Source organism: Triturus cristatus, chromosome 1_2 (genome assembly GCF_964204655.1).
Source record: "Triturus cristatus chromosome 1_2, aTriCri1.1, whole genome shotgun sequence".
Classification (NCBI taxonomy): Eukaryota; Metazoa; Chordata; class Amphibia; order Caudata; family Salamandridae; genus Triturus; species Triturus cristatus.
The window spans coordinates 644500872-644527163 of NC_140580.1; the positions used below are offsets into that span (position 1 = coordinate 644500872).

Here is a 26292-nt window from a genome sequence, read left to right on the forward strand (position 1 = left end):
TAGCAACGTCAATGTACATTAAAGCTTTAGAATCCAATTTTACATCGTGTGAATATCATTGCTTATTTAGGAAGGCATTCTTCTAACCAGAGCAAAAAACAAAACACAAATAGAAAAATTAGATAAGGCATGATGAATATGAGAAAACAAATAGAAAAAGCAAATTAGAAAATAGTAAAGTAAAGGAAAGTAAAAACAAAAGTCAAAGGACAAATATAAAGGAAATTAGATAAAATTAATAGACCTATTTTTAGGTCTCGGCTAGCGATGGCTGCGCTTGCGCAGTCTCGCTCGCGAGATTTAATAACTTTAGGAAGAGGGGCTTGCACCCGCCCCTCTTCTCTCCTGTTCTCCATTGGCTGGCCTCTTAAATGCTGGCCAGCCACTGGAGAAGAGGTCCAGTCACTCCGATTATGCCCCGTCCTTTTCGGATCGGGGGGCGTGTTTTTTGCGAGAAGTCTCAGGGAGGAGACAACAGCAAAACACGCCCCCAAATCCGAAAAGGACGCTCCCTTTCTCCGAGGCATGTTCTGCTGTGCCTCGGAGAAAGGCGGTCGTGTGCTCGTCCGCTCCCCCTTCGTCCGGTTGCTGCTCTGGTCTCCTCACCTCTCCAAGGGTCTTCTTGTTACATTAGCCACTGGCAACGGGACGGTTATTCCAAGTTTTAGCAAACGGCTGTTCTGCGTACACCATTTTCCAATCGTTACGCAGCGCAGCTTCTATAATCTTCGGTGCCGCCCTCACGTTCTAGCCTGCGCAGACGCTCACGCTTCAATCCACACCTTCGAATGAGCACGGACGGTTGGGCCCGCTTTGCAGATAAGCCGGATTTGGTTTTCTGCGTCGTCTCTGCGTTTTCATCACAATATCCCCAGTGCGCTTTTTACCCGAGCGAAGGGCGCTCCTACGAGTTTCCAGACAATAGCAGCCTGCCATTACTCAAGAAAAATACGACCTGTTTCTTTCAGCCCTGATTAAACCTCGAGTAAAGCCGCTTTTGTTACACAGTTCCAAGGGAGCGATTACACTAAATTTCCTTTTCTCAACAAACCGGCGGAAATCTGCAGTAAAAGTACTTTTTGGTTTCAAATTCCCTCAGTTGGTTGATTTGCTGGAAGATGTATTCAACAGAATCAAACGTTTCAGACTCGCACGCAGGAAAAAAGCAGCCAGCCATGGCCCGTATCTTCCGAGGCAGGCATCTGCCATATTTAAACACCAATTGTGAGGTAAACTCGTGCAAGCGTTGGTATACTTGGGAAGCAAGGATTCTCTCCCCACTCAACGACCCCCGCTTAGTTGAGCTCTGTTTTGGAACACGAGCAGTGCCGGGAAAGCCAAAAGCCATTCCATGTACAGTGCGATCTTGCACGTGGTGTTACCCTGTGCGGAACTGTGAGCGTTAAGCATTTTCTTATCTGTAAATTTGTACCAAAAAATGCCAACTTTCACAGTGTGTAGAAATTCTTATCTAAAAGAGTTCCTTGTTCAGAAAATTGCAACAGTTCTATATAAGACTATCATATTCTGCTTAGACGATTGGTACAGTTTGTATGCCTTAAGCCTGTTTACCACTGGCCTCTAGACATGGGGAAACAGCCTTCACTACGATGTTTTCACCTCGTTGTGCCTTTACCATGCATTTTTTTGCGCACATGTTTTTACCGCAAATATGTTTTTAAAAAGCATGCCAATACCACGCATTTAAGGTAAGTTGGAAGAGTGGGGGGTCTCCCCCCCACAAATACATCATTTTTAAATCTAAAAACAATGTGTGGTATTGGCATGCGTTTTAAATACATATTCGCGGTAAAAACATGCGCTCAAAAAAATGCGTGTCAAAGGCATGCAAAGTAATTGCATGCGTTGTACCGTCGAACAACCCTAGACATGTATATATAAGATCATAGCAACTCACTGAGAGAGACTCCTGATGAAGAGTTATCTTACTCAAAATGGATTGAGGCAAACAAAATGTACCAATGAACTAAATGGAATATGGTGGTCTGATATGGAAGTGTTGCAAAAGTACCTCTATTAGATTTTTTTCCCCACTTTTTGCTATAAATTAGCAAATTAAAAAAATAATGCTACATGCATATAAATGTAAACAAGCATTTACAATGCAATGGTCTCGGCATTGGTAAAATTAGAGCTATTGGCATTGCTCATGACAATGCCATTTCTTTAAATGTTTTAAAAACACAAACATAAACAAAAATAATGTCATGAGCAATGCCAATAGCTCTAACTTTACCAATGCCGAGACCATTGCATTGTAAATGCTTGTTTAGTTTTCAGTCTAGATGTCTCGGAAGAGATTAAGGTTGCCTACCTCTGCTACTCTTAGTGCAAAACCAACAGCATGCTTGGACCGTGTGCATGTTCATGTCAAAAATAGTTTGCTATCTGTGGTTAGGAGGAAACTGAGATAAGTGGTTCATAAGGCTCGAAGGTATTGCATATCAACAGGTAGGGCCAGTAGTTAAATGGGTATTAACTCTTTCGCTATTCATATTTGACATTCATGTTACACGGTAAAGGAAACAACCATAACTGTTCCCATCCGCCCCCCTATGTCATTAGATCGTATCATCTTCAACAAGCATCGTGTCTTCAGATAGTATCGAAAATCCATAGTAGTCCCCCCATGTGACCCAAATCTTGCCAAATTTGTGGGGACAACCCCAAGCAACATAAATCAATTCCTCCTGCTTGGCACACCAGTCCATACCAGTTCTCCATTCCAACACTGTCAGGGATTGTTGGTATTTCCACTTACGAGCAATGTCCCGCTTTGCAATTACATTTGCTAGGCCCACAAGCATTCAGTCTCCCCGGGCACCCCAAATTTCATCCAAAAGACCCAACAGTACAAGTTTAGTTGTCAATATAATCACTTACACTTCAGATAAAGACTGAGCTATACATGCCCAATAGTGCACCACAAGTGGACACCACCACACCATGTGAAAGAAGGCGGTGTTTAGGAGCGAGCAGTGGGTCCAGTGAGAGTCTGTTGGAATTCCAGCTCGCCAGAGCTGTTGTGGTGTAAAGTACGTCATGTGTAGAAAGTTAAACTGTATCAGCCACAGATGTGTTGGTATGGCAATATTGGGTGGGGCCATACAGGCCTTGCGCCATTCAATGTCTTTAAATTCCCCCACCCACTGCTCCCTTCGGTGTTGAAGCATTTCCAGAGCCTCTGGGGCATTACACACCAAAAGCGGTAGATCAGGGGAATGCCCCTGCGGCCAGGGTCATGGAGCACAGTTTGGTATACCGTAACTGCATGACGGAGTTGCAAATATTTATGTAATTGTGTGCATGAGATTGTAAAGGCTATTTGTAGCTCTTGAAATGAGCTTATGTATGTTGTGCTCCATCTACCTCCAAGTGTTTTGAACCCGATTGAGTCCCATCCCTCTAGCTTGGCTGTGTGCCATAGCCAATGGCCCTTTCATAGAGGTGTGTGTTGGGTTTATTTCCTGTCCCAGCCCACAAACCTATTGGCCAACCTCCAGGTGAGGAAAATCACTTTGGTGAGGTCTACAGTCTGGGATGGGATGGGACAGGCATTCTAAGATGTGGATCACATTATGGAGCTCCAGATGGGCCAACCCAGTTGGCATGCTGGGTCACTGCGACCCCCACTCATCCAGTCATGCATCACTAGAAGCTGGGACATCCAATAATATAGTTGGATATCCACTGCCCCTAGCCTTCCATCATAGACCCAACTGCAGCCTTTTTAAAAGGCTATGCGAGGGGGTTGATCCCTCCGGAGAAAGGAGCAAAGGAGTACTGCGACCTCGGTGAAACATGTGTTAGCGATATAGAGCAAAAAGTTCTGTAATATGTACAGGAAACATGGGAGAATCATGAATTTAATAAGTGCAACTCGAACTAATGTATTCAGAGGAAGGTTTCTCCAGTTGGGCTTTGGTAATAGTCAGTAATTGGGTGAGGTTCAGGTTGCGGGTAAGCTCTGGTAACATGGTAATATGTACGCCCAGATATTTAAAGCTGAGGTTATGGACCGGAATGTCCGATTTCCAGGAGATTGTGGCGTTATCTCTGCATACTGGAACAGGGAGCCATTTGCATCAATTCATATGGAAGGTAGAGGCCTCTTCAAACACCCTGAGTATGCCCAGCACTTGGAGCCTGGAGTCTTGAGGATTGGCCAGGAAAAGGAGGACATCATCCACATACAGGGCGATCCTGTTCTATTGTGCAAACAGGAGCAGGGAGAGGGTGCACCCTTGTCTGGTACCACGTCTAATAGGAAAGGTACAAGACAGTACTCCATTGATAAGGACATGTGCTGATGGCGCACTATCTAGGAGCCCTACATACTGACGAAAAGAAGGACCCAAACCAAAGGACTAGGTGAAGATAAATCCAGTCAACTGAGTTGAAGGCCTTTTCGAAGTCTAGGAGCATAAGTGCTGAGGAGTCTGGCAATTACTGAGCGTAGGCCAGTGCAGTGTGAACACACCACCAGGGGTGCTATGGTGGGGCATAAAGTCACATTGATCCGAGTGCACCAGGGAATCAAGGGCTCATTGAAGTTTAGTAGCCAGCACTTTAGAGAAAATCTTGATGCCGATGTTAATCAGGGAGATAGGACAATATGAGGCACAACACTCTGGGGGGGGCTGCTTTATGAAGAAGGACTAGTATCATTGCTAAGTCTGAGTCAGCCAGGAATGAACTATCCTGTGCCACTTGCCACTTCCTTATAGAACTTGAGTAGATGTAGAATCAAAATATCACAAAAGTTACAATTATATTCATTGGAGAATCCATCAGGACCTGGGGTCTTCCCAACGTTCAGAGCATGGATAGCCACCTGTATCTCATCCTCTATGAGAGGGGACGCCAGCTCTTCTCATTGGGATCGTATAAGATGTGGAAGAGACATGTCCAGTGAGGAGGAGGCATAAAACCACTTGTAATAGTCAGCAAAGGTGTCTGCTATCACTAGGAGTGCATATAGGACGGCCCAGGGGGTCAACGATGTATGGGATCAGTTTGGAGCTTGCATCCCTAGTGACAAGCTAGTATAGGATTTTACCACTTTTGTCTCTGTGTTCATACACATGGCGAACTGATGCCATCCAACACAGGAGAATCTCATTGAACGCCAGCTGTCTGAGGGACAACCGGTCTAGTTTCAGTTGTCGAGGTATGGATTCAGTGCCTTATTGATGAGATATGGGACATTCCTGGACTCTTGCACTGTGCCGGCACACAAATGGCTGCTAAGTGCTAACGTAGGCACCCTTCATCATGGCGCAAGGGTGCATGCATTGAAACCAGGTTGTAGATATGATTGAGAGGCCTGTGCCACTGGGGAATCATAAAAAGAGAACACTCCGGCGGTGCAGGCCTCTTGTAAATGAGGCCCTTGGCGCTTAGTCACCAAAGGGTCTGTGAGGGTTCCCATGTAAAGCAGAAGTGGTGAGTGATCTGAGATCCCATGGGAAAGAATATCTGTGGCAGTCGTGTGTGTCACATTGTTGGCAAGGAGTAGAAAGAGATCTGTGCGGGAAAGAGTTTTGGTAGCCCCAGATGTGTGTGTATATGCACATGTTGTTGGGTGCCATGCCCGCCAGGCATCACATAGACTCAAGGAGTCACTTCAAGAGGCAGACACATGGGACATCATCTTGCAGTGCCACAAGCGGGGGTCCAGAAACATCTAAGTCAGGGTACAGGGTGGTGTTGAATTCACCTCCAAGGATCACAACTCCTGCTGGTAGGTTGATGAGCACTTTTATGGGATCAACAAGGGAGTGTTTCTGATGTTGAGAGGGTACATAAACACTAAAGATGCTGTGAGCTTCCCCCTCCAGTGTCCCGAATGCCCCTATGTAGCAGTAATGGGAGTCCTGGATGACCTGCGTGACCGTGAAAGGGAAACGTCCGTGGAACAATATGGCCACTCCTCTGAAGCCCCTATTAAAACCAGTGAAAGACAAGATCATATCCAAATCTGCGTAGAAAGGGGCAGTTGGAGCCCAAAAGATGGGTCTCCTGTAATAGGGCTACATTTGGTGAGTGCTTTTGATGAAGCGAAGGACAGCCCTATGCTTGATACAGTAGAGAAGGCCACTAACGTTCCAGGAAAGGAGGTAAAGATTAGCCATAGGTGTCATAGGGGGGCATTATTATTGATTGGTGACATGCCATTTCATAGTGGAGCCAGCAGTGCTGGGTGTGTGCGCATACAAAATAAGCTAATAAAGATAAACAAACATCCCCCCATCCAATAACAACCCCCACCCCACACTTCCACCCCAGAAGCATCTGTCTCCCCATCCCAACAACGCACACAATATACAGTGTAGGGTATTCAAGGTGGACCTCCTCAAAGCAGGATCATAAATCAGCAGTTATCAAATGCCCTGAACTCAGGGCCAGCAGTCAAATGTGATGATGGCCTAGAAGTGTGTTACCCCTGTCCCCCGGGGACCCCATGCCGCTAGCAGCCCGACATGTATTGATTCCAAGTCACCATCAGGATGCGGAGGAGCAGTGTATCTCTCCCTACCCCCGGAGCCTCCAGGCACAGCGTCCGAGCATTCAGATGACAGTTTGCGAGAACTCCATCCTGGTCTGAACCTGGTATGCTGGAGTGGACAGGACAGCATGGCCACAAAAGTAGATGACTCTGGGCCATTTCTGGAAATGCACCAGGAGGGTGAAAATTTAAGTGCCTTTTTTTCCGCCAACCATTCCCAGGCCTCCTCAGGTGTATCAAAAAAGTATCTACGAGATTGGAAGATTACCTTCAGTTTCACCAGAAAGAGCAGAATATAGTACAGGGCCATTGTTATTCGTTTCAGCTTCACTGCCTGGAAGGAGTTGCATTGTTTCTGAATTGCCCTCATGTGATTCGGAAAGAACACAACAAGGACTGATTGGACATGAGCTTCCTCAGAGTGCGCGCATGGTGCAGGATAACATCTCTGTCTCTTAGTTTAGGATTCTGGCAATGATGGTGCGTGGAGGCACACATGGTGGAGGTCTTTGAGCCAGGGCCCAGTGAGCCCGCTCCACCACAAACCAGGGGGAAAGAGCCCTGTCCAGTAGCCAGGACCTGATATAGGTTTCTATGAATAGTTCGGAGCAGGGGGACTTAGCCACTTCTGGGAACCCCACGAGGCAAAGGTTTTACTGACTAGAGTGGTTTTCTGCATCCTCTGCCCTTGCCTAGGACGTGGGTTGTTGAGGTCAGTGTGGTCACCTTCACCCTTATTTCGCTGGAGTCCTTTTCAATATTCAAAAGTCTGCCGTCCACCTTAATGACCCTCGCAGCTACATTGTGGAGATTCTGGCAACGAAGGGCAATGTCTACTCTTACCTCACCAATCTTTGTTTCAAGCGCTTTTTGGGAGGTCTGGATAGCTTAAAGAATTTGGGCCACAATAGTGGTTGTAAGGGGGATTGACGCCCTGGGCACAAGCCACCTGCTGTCTAGCAGAGTCCGGGGAAAAGTGGTGAAGCTGTTAATCTTTGGATGGGTCCCAGGCAATGGGCCATTATCCTTCCCCATGACAACCACACACAGCAAGGCACAGGCACCAGCACCCAGAGCAGGAAGACCAGCCAACCAGTTTGTGTCCTGCAGAAAGGGCCTTGATGGATTCTCTATAGAACAGATTGCACTCCAGGCCGTTGCCCTGGGATTCTTAGGAGCAGCACAAGCAGTCTGCCAGAAGACCCGGGATACAGCCCCACTCGGCACTAGAGTCCAGTTCGCAAATGCGCTATAAGGGTCCCTCTCAACCAGGCCTGCACAAAAGTGGCTAGAGGATTGGGACAGGGACTGTGAGGCATCAAGAAAAAAGTCTGTCAGTTCGCAAAAGAAGCTTGATCTTGTTTTATTAGCTAGTACACCCCCTTTACTGAGGGAATATTTGTTAAAAGAGCGTGTTCATTTAGGTCCTAGCCCTGGTCTGCTTGCCTGGGGATTAATAAAGGCAGCATGGGCAGATTCGGTTCTGCACTGTTGGCCTATGGAGCGCCTCTTTTGTCCCTTTAGCGAGTCGTCCCCCACAGCCATGTAGGGGCATGTGAGGCCCAGGCCATGCCCCATCAGCTACTTTTGCAGTGGATCCCAGTAGTATTTATGGTGCCCATGAGGCATAGGACTTCAGAAAGTCCTCCTCTCGGCCTGCCCACTCCCAGTCCAAAGGGGGTAGCTGAAGCAGCCGAGAGGTCTGTTCTGCCCATCCCCCTCCCAGCCAGCAGAATCAGACAGAGCCCCTGACTTCCACAGGGCCCCTCCAGCCGCCGCACTATGGGAGAGGGCACCTCTCCCCCTCTGTCTGAGGCTCTGGGGGCCTCTGTGTAAAGGAACTAAACTGCCCAGGGTGCCACTCCTTACCCTGTTATCGCAGTTGGTCAGGGGCTTGCCTGCACCTCCAATCCAGGACTCGTGGAGTTTGGGTGCCCTCGGCTTTCAACATTATTCCATGGGCCCAGGCTGCCACAATGCCATCCAACACCTGCTGACAACCCGCCATGGCAGGAGGAGACAAGATGCGGGGGCTACACAGTTCATGCAGCCCAAGGGTTCCGGATCTTCGAGATGGCACCGCTAGGCCCCACCGTACTCCCGTTTGGGTGCCATGCCACACATCTAAGCGGTCTCTGCCATTACACTTTTTCACCGAGGAGCCTTGGATAAGCACCGGCAATCGGGGACCCAGGAGATGGGAGCACCACACATCAACCACCGCAGTTAGGACTGCATTCACCAGTCTCGACCGCCAGGATTAAGCCAGGTTGCGGAGGAGGTTTGGGAGCGATCCTAAGTTGTGTCCGCCATCTTGGCCCGGGCCACGCCCCTTAATTTCTGAGACTAATCTCTAATATTCACTTGATCAAGTATAAGCAAGTTCTATATTTCATTAGTGGTAGTTTCTTTCTTATGAGTTTTGGTTCAATATGTGTGCTATATACCACAAAAAAGGTGTGCAAACACATGTTTTACTCCTTTGTTGGCTTACATGCCTGGGGCTTTCTCAAAGCTATGAACTCTGTGGATTTGTCTGTAATGAGCAGTTCGCTGTAACCAGGAATATGTTATAAATAATCCTAAGGGTATTGTCTGTAACTATTGCATGAGTCAGTGCAGGCTTCCAGTGGAGGAGGGTTCGGTCGAACCTGAGCTAATCGGTGAAGGAGATGTTATGTCGTCAGTGCAAATGCCTTGTTCAGAATAGACCAACATTGGATGAAGAGGGCTGGTTAAAAGCCCATATATATAAATATAGTATTGTAAGATCCAGTCCTCTGAAGCATCAAGTATCACAGGAGGCTTTTCCAAATAGAATAGTAGTTTATTCCTTAAGAAGAGGATCCCATCCAAAACCCAACTCCAATCCTGGGTAACTGTTGATCACTTCAAACTACAGATCTCATTTTCCTTGTAGCCGACTCTTTCCCTTAGTTGATTAAATTGGTGTTGGCATCTCAACAGCAACATGAGTCTGGATTATTTTGGTACACTTTTGGTGTGTGCGGACATCGTGGAGTAATATGGTAGGGTCAGAACAAACACTGAGCTCACACACCGCACCCCAACCTAGTGGGGCCATGTCCGTGAGGTCAGGCTCCACCCAATGTGACTACACTAACAGCCACCTTACCGCAACCCTGTTTCAGGGCTATAAACATCTGAACTTCCATTTGGTGTAGAACCTTGAGCCAGGCTGAACACCACAAACAGCATGCAACAAGCGACTCAGGGTGACTCAGCCCTGCTCAGGAAGTTACAGGGCCAAATGATTCAGTAAATCAGGTATAGCGTTCAGGGCCGAACACCATACTCCCTGTTGAGAAGCTTCTGTTTTCGCGGCTTGGGGAGCACTATGGCCCTCCATACCTCTGCGCTTTTGCCCAATGCCGCCACTCTACAGAGACGAACCAAACAAACCAAGCAGGGGTGGGAGAGGCACCAAGGAGAACACTGGGGTGGGCGCTGGAGCGTAGGAGGTAGACACTGTAGTATTCGCTGTAGTCATGAGGTGCAGCACCCACAGCAAACAGCAGAACCAGGCTGTCCACGACTGTGGGGAGCGTCAATGGTCACAGATAGCAAACAGTAATGGTGGCAAGCCCTGCCGCTTCCGAGCCTGCTGGCTGCTCTGGCCCTGCTGCCACACGGCAATCTCGCTGCACTCGTGGTAGACACATCACAAGCTTGGGCCTCCTGGGCTTCAACCAAGATTCATGGCTATAGTGACAGCAGGCTCCCACTGGTTCTCCCAGTCTCTCCTACAGCCCAACGGCAGCTCTGAAGCTTGCCCACACAGCTCTCTTGCACACTTGCTCCTCCCCCTCATTAGCATCAACATAGCAAAGTAGCAACATCTACTTTACTCCGTACCAGTTGTGATAGTCATTCATTAGCTTCTGTGAGTCTTAGCCCTGGCAACAGGTTAGAGAAATGGTCTGAGGAGAGGCAAAGCTGCAGGGTTATGTAGGGTCAGTGGTTGGTTGATGAGTGATGATGTATGAAACATGAACTCTGAGGAGCAAAGTAAGCCGAGACAGCGGGCATGGTGAGATAGCAGAATGAGAGATGGTGGCTGAGGACAAAAGAGTGCAAAGAAGAAGGCAGAGAGAGGAGTGTCATAAATAAAGTGGGAGGGCTGCACACATTTCACAAAGCAGCAGTGTAGATGTGGTGGCCAGATTCCCCCACGCACCCAGCTACTCAGTGGGTTTGTCGCTACACGACGCAGGGCCATTTGATCTTGCGCTCTTGTCAACTTTTCACTGCAAAATATAATGACAGAAAAGTTGATCAACACTACAGTGTGCACTGCTTTGCACTGAGGAAGCACCTGCACAAACATAGGCAGTAAGTCTGGGTCTGGGTATGATATTTTGTTTAGGGAATTTTCTAATTTAATGTATGTTATGCTTTGTTGATGTAGTAAGGTGTTGTGTCGTTTGTTCTCTTGTGCTTACGTTCTGCCAGTAGGGAACTATTTAGCATTATGCATTAAGAGTGGTGCCTACCAAATGCAGAATTAAAGCACTGTTTATTTTCTCAAATTATGGTCCTTAGTTGGTGCACCAATGGCATGAAATCTCCTTACCATGTAAAATGCTGCTGTTCTTTAGGTTTTTATGCCAACATTGTCTCTTTAAATACCATTTCAAAATACATTGAACATAAAAAAATGCATATATTATTTTTACATTTCTAATGCTTCTAACTTATTGCAGTTTAGGCCACTTCAAAACATAAAGGGGGAAGAACAGGTGGAACTGATAGATCAGGAGAGAGTAAAGAAGGAACAAGAAACCAGGGAAGAGAATTGAGAGGTTTTATATAAACATTTTCCGCAGAATGCATGTAGCTCAACACAAGACCAGCTGCACCAATGCACTATTACTTTATCTGATGAGATTTTTTGTTTTGGGCAGGATCACTCCATCCCGCAGCCACCTTCCTCATTTCCTCTATCTTGCCCACTTTTTTCCACTTGCCTGACCCCTCTCTTCCATCTTTCCTTGCCCCAGCAACCTCAGGAATCTGTAAGGTGTTATACAAAGCACCATACCATGAATATATGAAAGAATAACGGATGCCATCACAACCCATGCCATTACACCGCGATTGTAACAACGCAAGTGCTGTTACTACAAATTACCATTACAACGCAAACTTTTACAACGCATATGCAATTACAACGCATACCTTTACGACAAATTTCATTGTAATAGCATTATTGGCAAAGGCATGTGCGTGATTAAAGTTATGTTTAAAAATAGAACTATATATATATATATATATATATATATATATATATATTCACTGAAAAAAACATAGGTTTCAGGGACGTTATAGTTAGTTGGACATTTCACTCGTACAAAACCATAGAAATTCCCCCGTTATAGTTAGTACAGCTAACTACAACTCGCGCCCCCGCAATGCACTGCTGATGACGTCACATATTACACCATTCATGACATGGTCAGTGACATCACTGATGACATCTCAAATGACATCACTGATGACATCATCCATGTCAAAATCTGATGCACCTCCTCACACTCTAATATAATCTTTGATAAAAGACTGGACTGGATGATTAATGTGCTGCAAGGACAGTGCATGGTGATTTTATAACTGCTTGGGTTTTGGCGGAGTGATTGGATAAGTACATGATGCTGGATGGGTGATTGGAGGAGTGCATGGGTAGTGACAGAGGGATTTCTGGAGTGCATGGGTACAACCTGGGTAATTGGAAGAGTGAATCAGTATGGTGTAGGTGGTTAGAGGTCTGCATGGGTAGTGCACAGGGGATTGTAGCAGTGCATGTGTTAGTGCCTGGGTCACTCCATGAGTACATGGATACTGACTGGAAGATTATAGTACTGCAAGGAGAGTGAATGGTGAATTTATAAGTGCCTGGATTTTGGCGGAGTGATTGGATAAGAACATGGTGCTCGCTGGGTGATTGGAGGAGTGCATGGGTAGTGACAGGGCAATGGCTGGACTGCATGGGTACTGCTCAGGGTATTGTAGCAGTGCATGAGTTAGTGCATGGGTCATTGCATGAGTGCATGGGTAGTGACTGGATGATTAGAGTGCTGCAAGTAGAGTGCTTGGTGAATTTATAAGTGCTTGGGTTTTGGTGGAGCGATTGCATAAGAACACACATGTCACATCAGGCCCGCCCCCTCCCTTCACCACTGTGCAAACCCGCCCCGTAGCGGGTTTTAATTTGGGGGATTAATTCCCTTTGAATGCTGAGGGTCCCTGGGGGCCAACTAGCCCATCATGTACCTCCAGTAAGCGCCACAGAGCTGAGTTGTAGAGAGGTGGTCCGAGGCCATGTCCCTTTTTACACCTCTCTGCAACGCAACTCTGTGGTGCTTACTGGACATACCTGGTGGGCTAGTTGGCCCCCAGCGACCCTCAGGATTCAAGGGGACTTAATTCCCCAATTTAAAACATGCCACAGGGTGCGTTTGCACACTTATCACATCAGGCCACGCCCCCTCCCTGCACCACTGTGCAAACGCACCCACTGGGAGCCCTGCCATAGCAAACAGCAGTGTCCCGGGGCTGGGCAACCCGGGACACTGCAGGAGCCGGCCCTGGGCGGTGGCAGTCCCCCGGGCCATGAAGGGCTCCAGGAGGGGGGCCGCGCTGCCCCCCTCCCTACCAGTGCAAAGCCCAGGGGAGGTGGTGGTCCCCCTGCAAATAATTAATAAAAGACCCAGGGTGTGGCGGTCCCCGGGGCAGTGTGGGGGGGATTGGGGCCCCCCACACAGTTTTGCGTGGGAAAGACATACATGTTGTAATGGCATTGCATTGTGAGGGCACTTGCGTTGTGATGGCAAGCGTTGTAATGGCATGCGTTTTAAAAGTCTCGTTGTAATGTCTGTTTCCCCCATCCCATATCATACCATACCATACTAAGCAATGACAGGCCATACCACACAATACCATACCACTAGCAGCATATTCACCTGGACTGCTGTTGCTGGACAACTGTAGAGGGCTGGGTCACTGTCTGGTCGATGATGCTGGCTTCTGAGTAAGCCGGAGAGACCACATTGAAGAGTTCCTCGTAAGCGGGTGGGGTGCATACCCTCTTCCAAATAATGTATGCTGCAACCCCTACAAGGACCATTAGTAGGACTCCTCCAATTACTCCTCCAGCAACGGCAACCACCTGTTCTGATTATACACAACATTAAAAACAAGTAGAAGCATTATACGTTATACCACCAAAACAGGACATTTGTTCAATGTGAATTACCAAACCTTTTATTTCAGTGCTGCAAATAATGTTTTGAAATTTGGTTTTGGTAATTTTAATGATCCCCATCTTTATTTAGTAAACGTATAAACACTTAGGGCCTGATTTAGATCTCGGCGGAAGGGTTATTCCGTCACAATAGTGATGGATATTCCATCTGCCGAAATATAAATCCCAGTATATCCTATGGGATTTATATTTCGGAAGACAGGGGGCTTCATTTACAAGGAACTGACGCATCTGCATAGATGCGTCAGTTTCCTTGCATCAGCGCCAAATGTCCTTGTGCCACTATGGATGCACTGTATTTACAATACAGTGCTCCATGGCGCAAGGATTAACAGATGCGTCAGAAATTCTGCTGCTGCTTTTGGCACAAAAGTGATGCATTGCTGGAGTTGCTCATGAAAGTGACGCAACTCCAGCACTGCACCACAACAGATAGGTGAGTCCCATTGAAAAAGCTCCACGTCATTCCTTGCGCCTGGTTTTAGCAGGCACAGGGATTTTGACGCAGTGAAGGCGTAGAGTGAAGCAGTGAAATGTAAATTTCACTGCGTCAGTTCTACATGGCTTTTTGCGTGGGAACGCCCACCCTGCATACATTATACCTGACGCAGGTATAATGTGATGCAGGGCTTTACAACATGACGCATCTCCCTAGATGCATCACGCTGTAATTGGGCCGCAATGTGGCACATTGTTTACGCCGCCGCTGTGTCACAAAAAGTGACGCAACAGCGGTGCAAAAGTGTCGCAAGGGTTGTGTAATATCTGTTAGCGTTGTGACGGAGCAACACACGTCCGGCGAGATGAATATCACGGCCTTAGTTATTTTATTTAACCTTCTTCCTGACATTCCACACTGTTTTCCCCAGTTCATCAGTTGCCAAACAGGCATGTGAGGCAAACTGGAATGTAGCACTACATATCAATATTTCATGCTCATTTAACAAGATTGATACATGTTAATGCCTCTGTCCTCTTCCTATGCGTGTAATCCCTTGGATTACAACATCTGAACTGAGTTGCTCATATTTTTTGAGGATGTAAAATTAATAGCCAATATGCTAGCCAACAATAAGGGTCTGATTTAGAGTTCACAAATGTGACGGATACCCTGTCCACCTTATTACGAGTGCCTTATATCCTACTGCCCGTGTAATAAGGCGGACAGCATTAACATCATGTTTGTCTCAGAGTACGAGTCGGCCTAACTCTAATCAGGTCCTAAATCTATTACAAAACTAGTAAAGAGACTAAATGGCCGTGTGGGAGTACTGTGAACCACTCAAGAGCAGCTATTGCTGTTGTTTTATTCCAAATACGAAATGCGCAAATCAATCAGCACATTAGATGTTTCTGAGTGGCAGTGAAACTGACGGGGGACTTCCTGAATACATAGAAGATTAGGAAAGGAAGTGAAACCAATAACCCGAGTTAGAGTACTCCTGATGTGTAATGCAAAGCACCATGAAAGGCACTGACAAAATATGGTGGGGGTAAAAATTGAACTGTCTCACAAGAAGCAAGCTGCAAACCTAACATTGACACTTTATTGTGATTTAATAGAAATAATTGTATCTCTTTCCATGTATACAGCTAAACTTTCCCTGGGGAAGGAAGAATTTAAAAAAGGAGAGACTGCAACATGGCTACATAGCACGAGTAAATACATTTATAGATTGGCATGGAAATGCATAAATAATGCTAAATAATTTATTAGAGTGTGTGTCTATGTTTCAAATGTGGTTTTAAACATTATTTTGGGAGTTTTCTGATATATATTTTCTGAATCTTTAAACCATTCTGTGAACAGGGATATTTGTGTTGTATGTTCCGAGCAGCCATTTCCGAGATACATGAGTTTTCAATGCACAATTCGCATTGCCATTTCAATGCCCAGGCTTCACAGGTTCATTTATATTACCTCCTCGCCAGACCTCCACGTCACAGTCCTTACGCACATGAGCGATAGCTCCGCCCCACTGACATCCCGAGGTGAAACTCCCCTGCTCCCATCCCTACCCTCCAGGCCATGCCCACATTCTGTGGCACATATCCCCTGACCTTACCTTCCAACATCCTGTACCGCAAAGCACAAGAAGCTGAAACAGGGAGGGAGGGAGGGATGGGAACGAGAACTTTGACGGGGAGGTCTAAGACTCGGAGTAATGAATATTACCGGTAAGTAACCTGTCATGTGACGTGATTGGCTTCATTTTCGACAAGGTCTGAAGCTCCGGTAAGATTCAAGAGTTCTTTTTTTTTTTGTTTAAATGTGTTTTTTATAATTTTTGAAATTTTGAAATTAAACAACGTTACAATATTTCAGTACAACCTAGACAGTATTATTAACATGCATTTGTAATTTGACAGTAGTATTTCACTTGTAGCAACGTTCCAACAATGCACATCTAGATTAAATAGTAATACATTATCAATTTGGTGATACTTTTTCCTAGTTTAATTTAGGCAGCCTGAGGGCTTGAAAATTAGACTGCTTATAACACAACATTAATATAAACCAAAGGGAACCTCATATTGACTCCTGTGTGAAATAATAACTTTTCTTGTTTCTTGTAGTAACGCGATACACGTTTAATGTCTAGTAGCTACTGGTACTCGCTGCTCGCCAGTATCCTACGCTTAGGTATGTTTTGATTGGATTATTCCCATCTTGGATAATTTATGCCACACATTGGTCACTCTTCTTGTGCTATATGAATCGGCTTGAAGAGTAGTCAGTGATAGGCTGTGCACTTGTCCCTGCACTTATGTGTCGGAGCTGGTTAGTAACGCGGGACATGTGATCTGGTTACGCTACTCAGGTCTGGGACATATCTTTGTCAGGGGAGCGAGTGGGGCCAATAGCCTGGTTCTGCCATATGGTGAGAAAGTCTGCCAGGATCGCGTCCCAGCATCCTGCGAGTGGCTGCTTACGGATCCCTATCGCATCGTCTCTATGCAATGCTATACTCTCTGCCTGTGCCCAGCAGAGCAGCGACTGAAACCAGGCCTTCTCCGCAGGAGGGTCAGGCGGCTTCCAACGCCTCGTGATCAGCCGCTTGGCCACAATCAGGCCTAGATCTATATAACGTGATGTCACTTTATGCTTGTTAGTTCTTCGGTACAAACCCAGTACACACATCTCCCAGGTAAAACTCAAGGTGCATTCCGTACATTGCGCTAGAGTCGTGGTGACTATTCTCCAGTATTGCTGAATGCCCGGGCAGGACCAGACCATGTGAAGTAAGTCAGCCCCGATTTCGCCGCACCGCGGGCAACTAGCATCTGTACGATTCAAATATTTATTGATTTTGGCTGGCGTCACATAGGCTCTGTGTATGATATAGTACTGGATGAGCCAGAATCATGCGTTACGGGGGATCCAGGTGGAGCCCTCAAGGATGGCCGACCATTTCCGCTCGGTGCAGGGGCGTTGTAGATCTGCCTCCCAGTGAGCACGTAATGAGCTCAGTTGCGGCGCCGTGTGTGTTTGCAGTGCTCCCGCAAACCATTTAACTAGGTGTCGGCCTGTACCCAATTCCTGTAGGTACTGTACCACTAGGTGCATGGGCGGTTCCTGCGCTAGATTGCCCCATGTGAGCTGCAGTGTGCGTATCACCGCCACATGTAGTAGAAACTGACCCTGTGGTAAACCCAAGTTTTCTGCTAGTACTTCAAAGGGTAGTGGTTGACCCTCTTTAAACAAATCACCAACTGTCAGTACTCCAGTCTCCTCCCATTGTATCAGTTCCGTGCTCGTGATAGCGTGGCATCTCCTGGGTGTGCCCGCGATAGGAAGGGACGGTGCATAGGAGCGCACGCTTCGTGTGAGTTGTAGGCTACGCCGATAACAATAAAGGGGCCACATCCAGCATGAACTGAGCTGGCGGTTTACCCTTCCTGCTGGGGTGAAATAGCTCAACCACATGTGAATGGGGAGGAGCCGGTGCCTGGGTCGCCAAGTCTTTCAGTTGACGTGCACTCAACCAGCGCGCCACCCATTGGAGTTGATCAGCAAGGTAGTATTGCTCCATATGCGGCAATGAAAGGCCACCACAGGCTGTTGAGGGGTACATTTTGGACATGGCCTCTCTACTACATAACGTGCCCCAAATAAACTTCCTCAGATCCGTTTCAAGAGACTTAAACAGCGGCGGTCTAATACAGGATGGCAGATTTACAAAGTAGTACAACAGGCAAGATTCAAGAGTTCTTAGTGCTGTAGGATTGTATTGTTGTCCTCCTGTCATTTTAGCTAGGAAGATTTGGGTGTTCTCCGTTAGGAATGGGGGAGACAGAAAGAAGAGCCATGGAAGGCGGACAAAGTTTACAAATACTCAGGTCCCAACTTTTTAACTCAGTTAAACTAACAGTACATTGTGGACAAGCCTTGTCAAAATAGGTCTGGCTTTGGCTGGCAGTCTTTTGACTTTGTCAGTGCTTGTTTTGTTTTGTCATTTTTTTTTCTAAAATTGTACTGTTGAGGGCACTGCAGGGCACTTGGCCAAATAAAATTAAAGCACTGGCTAAAAGCAAAATATGTTTTGGTCTCTAAAAGCAAACATTTCCCTAGTAATCATTTCACTAGAGGGAACTACCTTGTGTGAGGGTGTTCTTCCTGTGAAGGGGCAGAATGCCCTCACTCACAGTGAAGTTAGCCAATGGCTTCAGCGGTCAGATCGTGTGCACCATGCTGTGTGATGTAGTGGATGGATACAAAAAAATAATAACACAACAGACAAATGGATGGACAGGCAGGCTCAAAGGCCCTGTAAGTATAAAACGCCCATGCATATAATATTAGTAAAATCAAAAGGTATTAACTAAAAAGAAATTTTACACTCCCTGAACAAGTGTCAAAAAAACTTGAAAGGTATTTCAGAAGTTGCAAAGATTAATTAAGCTGTAATCACAAGCATAGGTCAAGAAGCCACTGCTCACAAACGCTGATAAGGCACGCTTCACAGTGAAAGGGTCTTCAATTATTGGTTCTGAACACTGTCTCAAAAATCAAAAGGGGCCTCATTTATGAAAAGTGACGCATCGTTGCGAGAAAACAGCGATGCGTCACTTCTCAGTGCGCCCTCCTTGCGACATGATGGATGCTTCATATTTACTGTATGATGCATCACGTCTCAAGGAGTTACAGACACGTCAGTATTCTGACGTATCTGTAGGCGCAAAAATGACGCATTGCTGGAGTGTGTCACAAAAGTGACGCAACTCTAGCAATGGGTCATTACACATGGGCAAGCCCCATGTGAAATGTGCCTGCGTCAGTCTTACGCCTGCCATGATGCAGGCGTAAGATATTGACGCATTTGCGTCCTAGAAGTGGCGCAGTGAAATCTTATAGATTTCACTGCGTCACTTATATGACCCTTTCTTGCGTCGGAACGCCCCCCCTGCATACATTATACCTGGCGCAGGTATGTGACGCAGGGGTTTACAAAGTGAAGCATCTATGTAGAAGCATCACTTTGTAAATATGGTGCAACAAGGCTCACTTTTTACGCCGCTGGTGTATCACAAAAAGTGACGCACTAGCGGAGCAAAAGTGACGCAAGGACTCATAAATAAGCCCCAAGGTTTTTACTGATCAGCTGAAAATCACTTAAGTCTGCGCTGCCAAATCATTTTTTCCAAAGCAATCCTGCTGGAAAAATGCTACATGAGCAAACAACAGTTATGAAATGATATTCTAAACACACACGCTTATTTAATCTCATGGAGGGAAACGTTCGAGTTATTTACGTTCATAGCACAATGACATTTGTTAACCGAATCAAATTTAATTTTATGTCATGCAACAAAGACAGGTTTACTTGGAACGCTAAAACAGCCTGCATTAAATCAAATTGTATTGTTTAATGAACTTAAATACTGCAAGTTACCAGCATTTTATATACATGGATTGAACTAGCTATTTCGTTAAACCTATGACAACGTATTCATGTTTATTATAATTACAGGAGCCAAATATGTTCAAAGAATAATATATTTACATTAGGCTTAAATGTCACGGTTCTTTGCAGAGCACAGCAGGGGCGAGCCACAGCTGCTAACAGGGTCAAAGGACGGTGATTGGACTGCGCATAAGTGACAAACCCATGGCCCTTTAATTAAGATTTTTCTGAGGAAGAATACTTTGTGAGTCAGGCTCCCTGAGGAGAGGTGGCAAGCCAGTGTGAGTATGACCCTACACTGCACGTTGACACACCATCTGCTTTTGCATGCAGTTCATACCACACAAGGCCTTCAGGCATGCCACACATAAGCCTAAACACCAGCACTCAAGGACAAAGAACCCACTTATTGGGGAACGAGCGTATTTAACAGAGGCCCATCAGTTTGGTCACCCAGGGGAATCAATAACAAGCATTTACAATGCAATGGTCTCGGCATTGTTAAAGTTAGAGCTATTGGCATTGCTCATGACATTCTTTTTGTTTATGTTTTTGTTTTTAAAACATTTAAAGAAACGGCATTGTTATTTACAATGTCAATAGCTTAATCTCTCTCAAATGCGAGACCTATTGCATTTGTACCCACACACAGAGCCACCCATACAGAGCCACTCACATAGAGCAACCCACACAAAATAGAGCCACCCACAGAGCCACCTACACACACACACACAGTTACCCACACACAGACAGACCCACCACGCATAGAGCCACCTACAAAAAAAAACACCCACACACAGAGCCACACACACAGAGCCACCCACACACACACAGACCCTCCCCCACACACACAGAGCCACCCACACACAGAGCTACCCACACACACATAGCCACCCCCCACACACAGAGCCACCCCCACACACACAGAGCCACCCCCTCACACAGAGCCACACAGTAACCTCAAAATGTAACACATATTTACTTTTTGCTGGATCAACTGACAAACCCCTCAACAGGCTATTTTTACAATGCCCGTCCTACTGATAACAGACTATTGACATACATAAGAGTTGCAGGCAGTGGGCTTGTGGAAGAGGGCAGACCATGTCTAATATCAATAGTTCAATTTGGAAAGTGCGGTTGGATTGTCACAGCTGTCTGCTTTAATGTGTCTACTGTCCGTCTTAGAGCCTGCCAAGCTCAGAGAAGTAATAGGATGTACGTGGTCAGGTAAGGATCTCAAATTGTCTGTCACAATCTCATGGTTTGATCCCATTCTAGTACTTGTAATCAGGGCTTGAAATGAAAAATAGAAGTGCAGGTAACGAGAGTACCTGCTTGTTTCTGAGAAGTGCAGGTACTCTCAAATTAAAAAGTAATACATTTCTCTTGATACGTGCCTGGACTCCTCCCTCCCCCCTCACCCACACACACTCCACAAATAAAAAAATGCCGGTATTCAGTACCGGGCAGTACTGGTCCATTTATAGCACTGCCTGTAATGTTGATTCTTCTCTATAAACCTATGGACAGTTGGTTACAACAAGTCCCGTCCCCAAAGTAAAAACATTTTTTTTTTTAAACGGTTTAACTAAAGCGGCTCTCATCGCGAAAACTCGTGTTACTGCACCTTTTGACACTCCGTATGGACTCACCACATGAATGCATCTACACCATATGGTAGCCATGTTTACAGGGGAATTAGCTTCCTGCAAAGATACTTTCGTTTTAGAGTACAATAGATGTAAACAGAAACTACAACTCCCAGAAGGCACCAAGATAAAAAAAAAGTCTAGCGCTTCCAGTACGTCGTCACCATAAGGCTGAAAAGCGATCCATATCTGGACTCCGATGTAGTTCATGCAATAAACACACTCATAAAACATATATAGTTCTTGCGAAAGTTTACTTAAGTCATGGAGTCTCCACCCCGCTCCCTGCCCCGGCCGCCCTCTCGGCAGCGCGCGCCGGTGCCTTACCGTAGCTGCGGCTCCGCGCCCTCCGCTCGCACCGGCCGAAGGGGAAGCGCTCGAAGGCCCTGCGGAAGAGGCACTGCCGCGCGCGGCTCGGGGTCCGGTTCGCCGCCATGGAGCCGTGGCCTCCACAGACTCGGAGGCGAGAGGCGGCCGCTGGGGGGCGGAGGGAAGGGGCGGGTTTCTGTCCTCCGATGTAAAAAAGCCAACTGCCACACCTCGGTCCCACCCACGTCTGGGCGAAAGGGCTTTCATGGCAGCTATGAAAGAAAACAACGCACCTTTGCTACAGATGCGAGAGCTGCGGGGCGATCACTTTTCACGTGTTCCGCTTGCCTCGCTTTCTTTTACTCAAAGACACTGCTGGATCTGAAGAGCATTGTTAAAATGCGGCCAAGCCCATTAATGGCGGATTTGTGGTCGGACTGCATAGGAGAAAAGCGTGCAGGGGCACTCCCAAATGGAAATACTGGGCACCGAGTGTGGGTGCAGGCCAATGACACCGAAAGGGGTGAGGGAGGGGCACACCAAAGCGGTCCACAGGAAATCTGGCCTAGGGCTGTAGTTCAGTGACCTCCATAGGTGGAGCGTACGGAAGTTACAGGTTTTCCACCGTTCCCAGTCCCGCCGCGCACGAAATGGCCGAACCTTCGGATGAAAAAAAAAAAAAAACAAACACGCCCACCAGCGAAAAAAGGGCCGGGCAGAGAAAATTAGAAAAGTAGACAAAAAAACGCCCCCGAATCCGAAAAGGACGGGGCCTGTTCGGAGTGACGGACCTCTTCTCCAATGGCTGGCCAGCATTCAAGAGGCCAGCCAATGGAGAACAGGGGAGAAGAGGGGCGGGTTCAAGCCCCTCTACTCCAAGTCATTATCTCTCGCAAGCGAGACTGCGCAAGCGCAGCCTTCGCTAGCCGAGACCTAAAAAGGCCTCTGCCGGTGTTTATAGTCTTAGCTGTCAGTTTTCCTACAACCTGGTGATGGGAGCAGTAGCCACCTTCTTATATGAGTGGAAGTAATAACTTGATTTTTTTAGCATCAAATACTTACACTTCTGCCATTTCCAGCACTGTGATTAACAGACGTTACTATTACCCAAAGTATACTACTTAAATCACCCTTCTCAGAAGGATCAAATACAAAGTGTGCCTTGCTTGAGTCATTCTTCAGCACTTTGCAGCATTTGTCTGCTATTGGGCTTGCCCAAAGCCCCTTTCTTGTACACGTTATGTACATTCGAAAGTCCAGAAGAGCTTTATGCCCCACGGCCGAGCAACAAAAAGCAACATGAACCTGGTACAGTGGCTTGAAGGTCTCCCTCTCTCAGGAGAAGAGCCTCTGGGGCATATGTACAAGGGAAGTGGAGGAGTGAGGCATTAGCCCTCCTGGCTTAACTCCTCTCTCTGCCACTTCTGAAACACAGGGCTGCACCATATTTACAAGAATATGGTGCCGCCCTGTGTTTCCCCCTGCGCTGGCGCTACACTTAGCAGCCTGGTGCCAATACATGCACCCTTGTTCCATAGTGCAAGGGAGTCTGCGTGCAGGGGAAGATTGTTTATGTGCAGGAAAAGCAATCTTTAACCCCTTCAGCGCGGCGCGGATTACTGCGCCGTGCTGAAGGTTCGTTGCGCGGGCGGGGCCGTGACGGAGCGGTTCCGTCATACGCACAGCGCGACCGATGCGCATGACGGAACCGCTCCGTCATGCGCATCGAAAGGGTTAAATGCCGTTTTGTAACTTCGTTGCAAAACAGCATTTTTTAGGTCTCGCCTGACCCAGCGCATGCGCTGGTCTGGCGAGACTTATTGAGAGGGCTCCAAAAAGTGCTACCAGGCCATCCTAGCGCTACAGTGCATGTGCGCGGGCGCGCGCGCCGCGCTTGACGCGTTAGGTCTCGCCTGACCCAGCGCATGCGCTGGTCTGGCGAGACTTATTGAGAGGGCTCCAAAAAGTGCTACCAGGCCATCCTAGCGCTACAGTGCATGTGCGCGGGCGCGCGCACCGCGCTTGACGCGTTAGGTCTCGCCTGACCCAGCGCATGCGCTGGTCTGGCGAGACTTATTGAGAGGGCTCCAAAAAGTGCTACCAGGCCAGCCTAGCGCTACAGTGCATGTGCGCGGACGCGCGCGCCGCGCTTGACGCGATTACTTTCACTTTTGCGGCCACAGGGCCGCTTTGATGTTTGATTGCAATGGCTATCACTTTAGCAGCCGCACAGCCGCGTGTTTCAATAAGCGTCCCTGTCACTGTGTCCTGCACTCTCTCCTACCACTTTTCCTCATGCTTTTCGCTCCCCATGGCTGTTACTCTGCTTTGTTGTTGCATATTTATATAGCGCAAACTCGACCCGAAGGTATTGGAGCGCTTTACATAGCACCGTATTTACATTACACATTCAGGCACGGGGAGATTAAGTGATTTGTCCAGAATCACAGGATGTAGAGGCGACCTCGAGGCTCGAACCCTGGTTTCCTGCATCAGAGGCAGCAGCTCACAGTTACACCTATTTTCTACACTCACTATGCTTGTCCCTCTGCCTTGCACTCTGTCCTGCCACCTTCTTAAAGAGGCTGGAGACCTACAAAACGACTCTGCGCATGCCGCACTTGTGCGCAACTTACAACTGAGTCACCGTGAAATCATACTCAGCCTTAGGCCTCACGCTTAGGGGGAGCACTGGGACGCTAACACTTCATGAGCTCACTTAAAACATTACAAAGATAGCTCCCGCAAAGGCGCCCTTTTTGTAAATTTTATGTATCGCAAAAACAACTATGGGTGTACTGGTGGCCTTCAGTCCTTTCCTTCAATGTCTACAACGCGTCTGAAGAGAGGGGGTTAATAAAGTGCTCTTGAGCAACTAAAGATGTAAACAGGACGCATCCCAAAAACAACTCGCCTATAAATATAATCTTGGGTTGCTACCTTGCTTGCGCCTTACTCTATGCTGTTAGGACATCATGTTTCTACTACGGGCTTGTTATCCGGTGTGTCTGTTCTATTACTTTATCTGACATGCTAGTCCAGCTGCTTCAATAGAAAAAAACATCACAAGTCCTCGCACTTTCTCCTGCTACCAAATACAGTTCGGCCATTGCTTCCATGCTCACTTCACCCTCCCTATGTTTTTCACTCCCCTTGCCTGTCCCTCTGCCTTGCACTCTCTTTGCCACTTATCCTCATGTTATTCTCTTGTGCCCAGTCCCTCGGCTCTACACTCTGATTTGCCACTTACCCTTATGTTCTTTAATCATTGTACTTACTTGTCTATCCTTCACTCTGTCCTAACAGTTATCCTTATGTTTTTCACTTTTGCCTTTCACCTGCCCCGTACTCTGTCCTAACAGTTATTTTCATATAAGTGCTCGTGAGTAACTACAGTTATAAAGCGAATGCAGAGCAAGGACTACTCTCCTATAAAAATAATCTAGGGTTGCTACCTTGCTTGCGCGTTACTCCATGTTGTTAGGACATCAGGTTTCTGGTACGGGACTTGTTATCCGGTATGTCAGTTCAATTACCAAATCCGGCATGCTAGTACAGCTGGTTCAATAGAAAGAAAACACAACAACTCCCAGAACGTATAACGTTGTCTCACAAATTTTCAAAAAACTTTATACTTATCCCTCTGTCCCGCACTCTCTCCTCCCACTTAAACATATGCATACAGTGTACCTTTCCTTACACCTCGTTGCTTGCTCCCTTTTTTTGTCTTTATTAGGTCCCTCATGTTTTATTTTCTGCCACATAGTACTTACATTGCATTTTTCGCTTTTGCTGCCTATACACGCACCAGTACAATATTCTCTCCCTTTTGCCCTACATTCTAACTTACCACTTATCCTCATATTCTTCAATCATCGTGTCTATCTCTTACTACACACTTTCTGCTGCCACCTCTCCTCATGTTTCTCCACTCGATCTGTCTCTCTGCTTTGCACTCTCTACTGCCACCTATCCTTATATTGTACTACTGTGCTACTTACACATTTTATGTTCCTTCATTTTTACTTTTTCCGTTAGCTAATATTTTGCCACTACAGATTTTTTAGAGTGCATACCTTAATGTCCAACAATTATCATTGCACACGCACACATCTTTAACATAACAGCTCTATTATACCAGCCTGTTTACAAACATTACGACAAAAAGACATCAGATTACCTCTTCGTAATACACTCCAATAGATTTGCAATTATACTTAAAAAAAATGTTCCCAGCATGCTTTTAAACCCCTAACACATCTAAAAAAAAACCTTCACCATTACATACCGTATTTTCAAACACGTTAATATACCACATGTCTTTACATAACAGTTGCACCCTTCTTACACACATTTAGTCTTCTATTCTCTATCATACCATGCCTAAGAAAATAAACCATTTTTATAAACACATATTATATGGCTTTGATACCGCTGCTCAAAAAAGCATACATGCTGTAGCTATAATTATTACATTTACCCACTGTGCTACCGCATTAATCTGACAATGCATACAATTACTTCTATTACAAATATCTGTACATATAGAAGCCATTTTTTGTAAACTCTTTCTCAAAATATATTTTTTTGTTAACAAGCTAAACAAGCATTTGC

General features: G+C 46.5%; 1 protein-coding gene across 3 annotated transcripts in view; it reads right to left on the reverse strand.

Annotated features, from left to right (window-relative positions):
- Positions 1 to 26292, reverse strand: part of LOC146867778 (synaptotagmin-15-like) — a 278429-nt gene that overhangs the window by 159434 nt on the left and 92703 nt on the right. For 2 of the 3 annotated variants that reach the window (XM_085607875.1, XM_085607893.1), the window contains exon 2: positions 13510 to 13720. In XM_085607875.1, the coding sequence (XP_085464001.1) occupies positions 13510 to 13720 (211 nt within the window). The remainder of the gene's footprint in view (positions 1 to 13509; positions 13721 to 26292) is intronic. The other variant, XM_085607884.1, reaches the window with a different exon arrangement.